This window comes from Paroedura picta, chromosome 17 (assembly GCF_049243985.1).
Source record: "Paroedura picta isolate Pp20150507F chromosome 17, Ppicta_v3.0, whole genome shotgun sequence".
NCBI lineage: Eukaryota > Metazoa > Chordata > Lepidosauria > Squamata > Gekkonidae > Paroedura > Paroedura picta.
The window spans coordinates 10,874,435-10,885,036 of record NC_135385.1 but is presented as its reverse complement, the minus strand read 5'-3'; the positions used below and the strand labels follow the sequence as shown (position 1 = coordinate 10,885,036).

The following is a 10,602-nucleotide window of genomic DNA, read 5'->3' as shown; positions in this document are numbered from 1 at the left end:
GCGCGAGAGCGGGAGTCAGCGCGAGGCCGCCTCCTCTGCCGGCGCTGCCTCGTCTCCCTGCTGATCGGCGGCGCTTTGTTCGGAGCGGCGGGGGCGGGGCGCGGCCGGGGGGGGCGGGGAGACGCCCCTCATTGCCCCCCTCAGAGAAGAGGAGGAGGAGGAAGAGGAGGAGGAGGCCTTCCTCTCCCCCTCCCCCATATTTATATTGAGGGGGGGCCTGGTGGGGGCGGGGGTGGCGCCCGGGCCCAGGGGTGGCCCCCTCCCCTCCTCCTCCTCCTCTTCTTCTTCCTCTTCTTCCTCCTCCTCTTCTTCCTCCTCCTCCGCCGCAGGGGCCGGCGGGGCGGGCGGATTGATGTGGGGGGGTCTGACATGAGTCCGCCGGCCGCCGGGTGCTGCCATGTGACCGGCTTCAAGGTGGAGAACTGGAAGCAGAACCTGCGGGTGATCTACCAGTGCTTCGTGTGGAGCGGGTCGGCCGAGGCCAGGAAGCGCAAGGTAAACAGGGGAGGGGTGGGTGGGTGCAGGGGGGGGCACGCACACGCCCCCCCTCTCTCTCAAATGCTTGCAGTGGGGGACGGTCCTGTTAGAGTGGGGCACCCTTCTGCACCTCCTGCCACGACCAGGGGCATTGCAGTGCATACACCTAGGACTGTATGGGGTGCATCTGTGGCTCGCACTACATGTTGCATCTGATACCTGCAATTCACTATAGTGGGCGTACAGGTGAGTGTAGCCCTGCACTTGGCATGTCTCTTGCATCCTAGTGTGACGAGAGACGTGTATCGGACTAAAACTGGTGCTGTTTCTCTTTTATACTTCAGAGAAATAGACGTACTTTTATCGGATACCCGCATTTCAGTATAGTGAGTGTACAGGTGTGTGCAGCACTGTACTTGGTATGTCTCTTGCATCCTAGTGTGACGAGAGACATGTATCGGACTATATCTGGTGCTGTTTCTATTCACACTTCAGAGAAATAGACAGACTTTTATCTTATACCTGCATTTCACTGTAGTGGGACATAGCAGGTGCGTGTACCATTGTACTTGGGGCATCGGTTTCACGTCTGTTTTTCGCACCACAAAGAAATCGATATAGCATTAGATCTGATAACTGCATTTCACTGTACTGTGTGTTCAGGTGTGTGTCTGTCGCATCACGGTGTGACAAGAGACGTGTGTGGGACTGGATCTGGTACTGTTTCTCGTTCCCACTTCAGAGACATAGACATACCTGCATTTCACTATAATGGGACACCTCAGGTGTATGTGTCCCTGTCCTGTCCTTGGTGCATCTGTTTCACATCTGTTTTTCACACTACAGAGAAATAGACATATCTTTATATCAGAATTCCTGAATTTCACTATAGTGGAACATAACAAGTGTATGGATCGCTGTATCTGGTACACCTGTTGTGTTACAGTGTGACAAGAGACATATCTAGTATGTTTTTCTGTAGTGTGAAAGATAGATGTATCATTAGATCTGTTACCTGCATTTCACTATAGTGGGACATACAGGTGTATACATCACTGTAGTTGATACATCTGTTTCATTACAGTGTGGCAGATGTGTGTACAGGACTATATCTGGTACATCTGTCTTTCCCACTACAGAGAAATGGACATAATGTTATATCTGATGTCTATATTTCTCTGTAGTGGAACATACAGGTGTATGTATCACTGTACCTGGCACATCTGTGTTATTATAGTATAACATCGAGGTGTATGTATGACTAAATCTGATATGTTTACTTCTCTGCAGTGTGGAAGATAGATGTACCATTAGATCTGATACCTGCATTTCACTAAAGTGGAACATAGAGGTGTATGCATCACTGTAGTTGGTACATCTGTTTCATTGCAGTGTGGCAGAGATGTGTGTAGGTCTATATCTGATACATCTATTTTTCACACTACAGAGAAATAAACATCATGATATCTGAGACTTGTTTCACTGTGCTGGAACATACAGCGTATGTATCAGTACACCTGGTAGATCTGTTTAATTCCATAGATATGTATGTAGTACTATACCTGATATGTCTTTCTCTGTCGTGTGAAAGATCAATGTATCTTTATATCTGATACCTTTTTTGCGCTGTAGTGGAACATACAGATGTATCTGTACCTGTTTCATTATAGCGTGACATAAAGATGTATGTCTAGATCTGACACAATGTGAAAGATACTTTCATGGATCACTGTACCTGGTATATCTGTTTCATTTTCATGGGTCAGGAAGATGTACATGTGAGCCAGAGGTGAGTCCATGGGTCAATATATATAAGGTTCATAGCTGGTTGACATGGAATATGTAAGTATACATAATGATACTTGTATGCCATAGGTTGGTCTCACGTGTTTGACATCTCTCTTAGAGAATGTTGTGTTTACACATACACACCTCTTGTCTTATTTATATCATATATATATATATTATATATATATGATATAAATATCACACACATACATATTCCACTATAATGGCTGTTCTGTGTAACTACATATTTACATCTTTTGCATACATGCACCTCTGGTTCCGCGATAATGTCTATCCCATTTTTGTGAGATAGTTATTGTAATACGCGTGGGTGTTTCTATATGATACATATACATATGCTTCATAGTATATATGAAGCCGGTGTGGGTGAGACATAAACAGTATGGCTGGCGTCTCCTCTTTTGTGATATATGTATTGTATATAATGACGCATATATAATGGGCTACATAGTTCTAGACTGTGTGGGAGGGTCTTTGTGTACATATATATGATTTACATATGTATGCATCTCATTTTATATATGTCACCATTTCTACATGTCACTATGGTAATAAGTAGTGGGCATATACAGAGAGAGGGAGAGCAGTGATTCATCCAGGCAGCTCACTCAGCTTTTGCCTTCTCTTCCTGTAATGATTCCTGCTTGTGTGATTTCGCCACTGGGGGATGGTATTCTTTCTCTTTTTGTTCATACCCCCATCCAAAACATACCGGCAATCTATGATCTTCTGTACCCTCCCCTGCTCCAAGAAGCGAAATCCGTGTCGGTGGTGTGGGGCGGTGGTGGCAGAAGTTGATGGCTTTCCAACCCCATAGTCTGGCGTAAGAGGATCGCTCAGCTCCGCCTTCTCTTCCTCCTGGAAGTGTCGGGGGGGGGGGGAGTGAGGTTTTCCCGGAATCTGGCAACTGCCGAGTCGGCATGCGGGAGGGCGGGAGGAGGAGGGGAAGAGAAGGGAGGGGAGGATCCAGAGCTCCTGGTGCAAAAGGCACAACGGCCCCTTGCTTTTGTGTGCTTGGTTGGGGCAGGGGGAGCGTCCTGCAGCCTTTCTCCTGCGGAAGGGCTCAGCCTGGAGCCGAAAAGAGCGATGATTTTATGGAAAAGGAAAGTGAAAATTGGGAGAAGTGTTTTTTTCTCCAGAAGGTGGCTTACTGAACTGCTAGGCCAAGGAGGGGGGGGGGAAGATGGGTGATGTTTAATCAACAGAAGGGTTGGGGGTAGAGCGAGCAGCGCAGTGAGGTGTTTTGGATAATCATAGGGGCGAGGATTGGGGAGAGGTTATGCATAGAGTTGGCCTTTCCACACAGGCCAAGTCGGTACTAGACAGAAGAAGCAGATTTGGGTGTGAGGACTACAATAGATGGGAAGGGTTCGAGGAATGGTTGTAATCTCTCCTATAGGGTATCACTTGATAAGGGCTTGGCAGGGTGGAGAAAGCAATTGAATGAGCAGCTCATACAGGCTAAAATTCCTTGGTTAAGTTTCGTCCGTTCACCTTTAGGCTGGACAATGTCAATGCATCTCAAAGACAAGCTTTGCCAACCCCACTTGCTTTTGGGAAAGCTGAATTCTGCGAATTCAGCACGCGCACACGGCGTTTTGAAATGTAAACACATACTTACCTCCATTTTCTTCCCCTCCTCCCTAGTCTCCAAGCTTGACCTAATGCTTTCTCTGAGGCGGGCCTTGCACCTAAAAGCAGCGGACCAAAACTAGGAAGAGGTTTCCATGGCTGGACACCAACCTGAAGGTTTTTGAAGGGCTCCAGCATTTCACTTGATGCCACAGCTGAACAGGCCTTTTCAGCTTTTAAGATTGCTAGCGCGGGATGTCTCGGAGGCTGGCCAGCGAGGCAAACTGATGTGGTGGTGGGCTCTCCTTCTTTGGAAGTTTTTAAGAGGAGGCTAGATAGTCATGGGACAGAAATGCCGATTTTTATGAACTTAGGCAGATTGCGAGGGGGTGGGCAGGAAGGGATGGGACAGTGTTTGTCTCTTGTGGCCCTTCCTTGCCTACCTAGGGAATTGCTGATTGCTGCCGTAGCTTGGTTGGAAGTGAATTTCCTCCAGGCCAGGCTGCATTCTTAAGATTTTTGTTGGGGGGAGGGGGATCACTTGGGCATGAAATTGGGGCCACTGTGGGTGGGCGGGTAGTTGTGAGTGTCCTGCATTGTGGAGGGGGTTGGACTAGATGACCCTGGAGGTTCCGTCCAACTCTATGATGATGATGGTCATAAGAACCTTTGAGGCTTACTAGTTTTGCTTACTGCCATTTGGGGTAAAACAAAAAAACCTGTGATTCAATGAAACCTTAAATAAGGGTGTTTTATTGTCCCCCCCGGGAGGAACTAAAACACAGATAAGAGTCTTTTTGGGAGGGCTTTGAGATATATTTAGAGGATCTTTTGATGAAACACCCTTCAGCATTCCTCATATTAGGAGGGGATTGTAAGGCCAGGATGGGTTGCGATGACTATCCTCTTTTCACTGTTTCCCAAAATGCGTTGCTGACCAGTGCTGTAGGCCGTGGCTGGACCGGGTGACAATTTTGGAACTCGGAGCTGTTTTCCCGTCAACCTAGGTAGGCCTCGAAAACTTCCACCGGGGAGACTGGAACGGACCGCTTGGGACGTACGTGTGGGATGGAGTTTTCGAACTCTCCTTATGCAAAATTAATTCCGCACAAGCAGAAAACAAGCACAACGGAGGGAGAGGTTCTCGTCCCGCGCTCCCGGTTTTGTCGAGCGGTGTTGTGCACAAGGTGAATCAGGTCGCCAAAGTTCACCTGTCTGCATTCTCAAGGGCTTGGGTGGCCGTCCTCTTCTGATGCAACTGTGTTTTTTTAGCTTCGTTGAGTTCAGAACTGGGGTTTTCAGCCACCATAGTCTGTCTTGTGGTTAAATGATTTGTTGTTTTTTTTAAAAAAAAGCATACTCTATTGGTTTACGCTAATCTTTCTGGAAGTAACTGGAGCTGAGAGAAAGGATACTTAATAGTCTTTGCTTTCAGCGCTGGGCTGTAGCCCTATTGTCGTTTTGGAATTTGTTCCATTTTAATCATTCCCCCTCAGTGTAAGCCTGGCCTGCCAGAGATCTTCCCTCTGAACATTTCTCATTCAACGATTTGGATGTGGATCTTTGGGGAGGGGGGCATGATTGTGTATTGTGTAATTCATATTGTTTTCAGGGGAATTATATTGGGGTTTTATACCTTGGAACCCGCCACGAGCCTTTTGGGAGTGGCGGGCGAAAAATCGAATAGATAATAATAAATAATAATAAATAAATAAGATCCATGCATTTTGCGGTGGGGCCTTTTCTCCTCTTGCCCTTTGACCCTGTGCTTTCTCGTGGTACCTCTCTGCCACGTTCTGCGTAAGAGTTTTGGAGGTCATTCTTTGGTTGGCATGTTTTATTCCGCTTGTTTGTCCAAATGTAGCTAAAAACATTGAAAGGGAGCAGGGCTGTACTGCTGAAGAACCCAAGAGTCAGCGTCAGAGGAGAAAATAGACAGCAACGCCAGCATCTGGCCCGTTTAGACCAGCAGTAGCATGAAGGGTGGATGGTACACAATCTTTGACAAAGGAGCACAGCCCTCGCAAAGCTGTTTTTCATTGTGGGCTCTCCGGCAAGCGTCTGATTTTTTTTTTTTACAAAATCATTTTTACGCATCTGAGCCTCCCTTTTCTTCCCTTCTAGGCCCTGCGTCTTCAAAATCCAGATATCAATACAAACTGCAGGGGGCAGAGAGTGTCAATTTTGTGCTTTCCTGCCTGGCTGCCAGCCTTTGCTGATTGTGTTGCATTCATAAAAGCCGTGACAACATTGGTGCTCCTCCTTTCTTTCTGCCCCTTCCTTCCCGACTCTCTCTGGGAGCGTGGCTCTCTGGTCTTAAACGCTGTGCTGTTTTTATTTTTACAGAGAAAGGGAGGCCGCTTCCCACATTAGTTTTCGTTCACGGGAATGCCGACTGCAAGTCACTGCCTGATGAAAAGCGCAACGTGGATAGAATACACAGCAGCATCTTTTTTTTTCCCTCCACGGGTCAGATAAGAAGCCCGGAACACCTTGGAGCCGAGCGTTCAGAAGGCTTCCTTCTGTCTGTGCTGGCGCCGGTTATATTAAATCGGAAATCAGCAGCTAGGAAAACAGGCGTGAGATGTATGCTGCATGGTAGGATGGCACGGGTTTCGAAACATGAGGCTAGAAGGGGGGCACGTATGTAACAGGGCCTGGACAATTTTAGAAGCCACAGGGAGAGAAAATGGTTCAGTTGTGCGCCTCTCTTGTTATGACACCCTCTCTTCTCTCTCAAAGCTTTGAAAGTACCAAATAATACTAATATGGGTATTATCTAAGGAGGTGGTGAGCTCTCCCTCACTGGCCGTCTTCAAGCAAAGGTTGGAGACACACTTTTATGGGATGCTTTAGGATGCTCTGGGCTGATCCTGTGTAGAGCAGGGGGTTGGACTAGATGGTCTGTATGGCCTCTTGCAACTCTATGATTCTATGATTCTCCAGGGACTGCAGTGACCCTCTGCCAATTGGCCATTGTAGTCCACGGACATCTGGAGGGCCACCGTTTGGCCTCTCCTGATCTACCGGGTCTCTGCATTGGCTTAGCATTTAGGAATCTTGATGACACGATTGATCTAGTGGATTGTGAACGTACGTTTCATTATTTATGTATCTCTGCTTGTGATAGGAGGCGGGACCAGTAGTTCTGTTACGGAAGTATGTGAATGGACTGTTGTAATTAAGGAACATTATAGCTCACGGTCTTGTTTATAGCGGAAAATGCGTGTTTACTAAAATGTGCTAAAACACTGTATTGTATATAGTTCACCAAGTTTCACAAGAAGGGCATGTCCTTCCTTCCTTCCTTCCTTCCTTCCTTCCTTCCTTCCTTCCTTCCTTCCTTCATTCATTCATTCATTCATTCATTCATTCATTCATTCATTCATTCATTCATTCATTCATTCATTCATTCATTCATTTTGTTCCATGGCAATTCAGTCCAATCAAACCCCAGTAATATCCCCATTAAAACCCAACAATACGAAAAAAATACGCAGCAACAACATGGCGGCAAAATATTAAAAATATATAAGCCCCTGAGGAAGTACAGCACTGGCCACTGTGAAGATGGTCAGGACGTGGCAGCGTGTCTTTCCCGAAAAGGGGGGGGGGATTTGATCTCTCTCTAGCCTTGTCCATAGACCTGGCGGAAGAGCTCCGTCTTGCAGGCCCTACGGGAAGCAGAAAGCTCTCCTAGGGCCCGCAGCTGTGTTAAATTATTAATCTGAAGCAATAATCAAAGCAGCAAATTAAAATATACTGCCCCGTAAACATCTGCAGCTTGCGAGTGCAGGCCTCTCTTTTTATATAACCTTTGCTAGTCCCAAGAATGGAATCTACAAAGATGCCTGGTTCTTTTTTTTCCTGAAGGACAGCCGCTAAGTTGATTCCCTGCTGCTTCAACTGTACTTGGTGAGTGTACCGAGTTGCGTTAACAGTGCCTCTGAATGGCTGATGTTGTCTGACCCCGATTCTTGGCCCTTCCGCAAACTTCTTAAAATGAAGACCTGCATTCTAAACTGGGGGAGGGGACAGAAATGCTGAACTTGAGGCCATTAAGGTGGGTGCAGTGGCAGCGGGAAATCCCTGGCATGTTTTGTATAGGTTCAGGTAATTGATTTATTAAGAGGTTGGACCCAAGAATGTATAAACCATGGAGTAGGCTTTCTCAGCCAGGGATTCAGGAAGCCCTGGGGTTTCTTGATGGCCTTGGAAGGGTTTCCTGACTGGGTGGGGTTAATTAATTTTGTATATAGGTTTGTTGTTGTTAGGTGCGAAGTCGTGTTCGACCCATCACGACCCCCTGGACAAATGATCCTCCAGGCCTTCCCGTCCTCTGCCGTTCCCCGGAGTCCATTTAAGCTCGCAATATAGATTTAAAATTTGTTAAACATTTATTGGGCGGTATGACCATATATGGTCGTGTTGACACCCCCCCCCCCATGGCCAATGATAAGGCCTGGTTGGGGTGGAAGGGGAGGGAAGGTGTTAAAGGTGGGCATGTCCACAGCTCTGCTTCCCAACCATATTCTGCATGATCGTGTCACTTCTGGGGTTTCTTGAAGCCTGAAGAATGTTTCAAGGGTTTCTCAACGGTAAAAAGACTGCTGTAGCGGAACTGTCTCCCCAAACATCGCCCTGTCCTGGCCATGTTTATTCAGTGGGACATGGGATCAGTAAGAATGACTTCCATCCAGGTACATAACCTTAGGATTGCAGCTGATCCTACGCATTAAGACTCATACATAGCTTCTCAGCCTCGCCCAGTGGTTCACGTGGAAGCACTTAATTGGGTAGCTGTGGCAAAACAGCCATGGGAGTGTATTTGTTTAAAGAGTTATATCCTGCTTTTCCTTGTGGTTCAAAGCATCTTACAATAGCGGTTTAAAAACATTTGAAGTTAAATTCAAAATAACAAACTCTAAGATCTCCCCCCCCCCCCTTTAAAAGATGCCTGCCATTCAAACCCTCTCATAAGCCGTGGCAGACAAGCATTCCTTGCAGTACCTCTTCAGGGAGCCCGTTCTGCTGGGCAGAAGCTGCAGTGAGGAAGGCCCAATTTCTGGTCATTGTCAGACGAGCCAATCTCCAGTTGTGGGATGGCCCGTCAGTGGCTGCCTGAAGACCACAGTGGTCTTTTGACTCCCCACTTTTAACTACCTGAACGAACCTCAAAGCAGCTTACAGTGGCTTCCCTTTCCTCTCCCCACAGCAGACACCCGGCGAGGCCGAGAGAACTCTAAGAGAACTGCTGTGCAAGAACGGCCCTAAGAGAACTGTGTCTGGTCCAAGGTCTCCCAGCTGGCTGCCTGTGGAGGAGGAGCGGGGAATCAAACTCTGGATTCTCTGAATTAGATGCAGCTGCTCTTAACCACGACTCCACATTGGAAGGAGATGGTCCTTCATGTCGTGGGCCCACATGTTTGAAGGGCTTCCTTCAAATCTCGTAACCAGCACTTTGAGTTGAACCCGGGAACAAACTGGCAGCCCTTGTAGCGATTTCGAAATGCGCTCTGTACGTTCCCAGGGGTTAGTCACCGACAATAGTAGTAGCATTCTGGATCAGTTGGGAACGCCACGTGGATCGTGTCAGATTCTTGAAAGGATGAGCTGTACTTCAGGCCCAAAATAAAGGCCCATTAAGAAAGAGTGAGGCCATAACTTCCCTCTGCACTTCGTGTCCTTTCCATATTCACTTGTATCTTCTTTTCTTCACACGTTGAGTGTTTTTCTAGGATCCCAGGTGCGAGCGTCTGTTTGGACAAAGCACCGTTTCGGAAACGCCCTCGTGGACGTGGCCCGTGCCATGTGGTCCGTTCGGAATCAAAGTGAGCAAATGTCCTTCCTGTCATCTTTCCCATCTAGAAGAAGAAGAGTTGGTTCTTATATGCTGCTTTTCTCTACCCGAAGGAGGCTCAAAGTGGCTGACATCCGCCTTCTCTTCCTCTCCCCACAACAGACACCCTGTGAGGGAGGGGAGGCTGAGAGAGCCCTGATATCACTGCTCGGTCAGAACAGTTTTATCAGTGCTGTGGTGAGCCCAAGGTCACCCAGCTGGTTGCATGTGGGGGAGCGCAGAATCAAACCTGGCATGCCAGATTAGAAGTCCTCACTCCTAACCACGACACCAAACTGGCTCTCTACACCAATCTATGCCTTTGGCATGTTCTCACGTCCTGTTTTCGTTGTTGTTTTGTTTCGCTCCAGCTGTAAGCTGATCAGAAGTGACCATTGAGTCGTCATAGGGGTCCCCAGATCAATATCCCAGGTTGATATCCTAAGTTTAGAACCCAGCGAGATGTATGTCTATTTCAGTTTTTTTCTAACCAGTTTGTAGTATCTTAGAATGTTTTTAATACTTGAGTGTCTTTTTCCTCAATCAGGTAGCCCAGGGGTGGGCAAACTGTGGCCCTCCAGATGTCCATGGACTACAATTCCCATGAGCCCCTGCCAGCATTCTGTCAGGGGCTCATGGGAATTGTAGTCCATTAACATCTGGAAGGCCACAGTTTGCTCACCCCCGAGGTGGCCTGTGACGTTTGCGCTGTCTTTCTGAATTGGGTCGTTGTGATCAGAGGTAGTCAACCTGTGGTCCTCCAGATGTCCATGGACTACAATTCCCATGAGCACCTGCCAGCGTGTTGGCAGGGGCTCGTGGGAATTGTAGTCCATGGACATCTGGAGGTCCACAGGTTGACTACCCCTGGTCGTGATCACTTCTATACTGGAGTCATAGTTGCT

At 47.5% G+C, this 10,602-nt stretch overlaps 1 protein-coding gene across 2 annotated transcripts in view; it reads left to right on the top strand.

The window, feature by feature from the left end:
* Positions 1-253: 253 nt before the first annotated feature.
* USP22 (ubiquitin specific peptidase 22) overlaps positions 254-10,602 on the top strand; it is a 118,748-nt gene continuing 108,399 nt past the window's right edge. The window contains exon 1 of one of the 2 annotated variants that reach the window (XM_077316771.1): positions 254-495. In XM_077316771.1, the coding sequence (XP_077172886.1) occupies positions 370-495 (126 nt within the window). In that variant the 5' untranslated portion in view covers positions 254-369. The remainder of the gene's footprint in view (positions 496-10,602) is intronic. The other variant, XM_077316770.1, reaches the window with a different exon arrangement.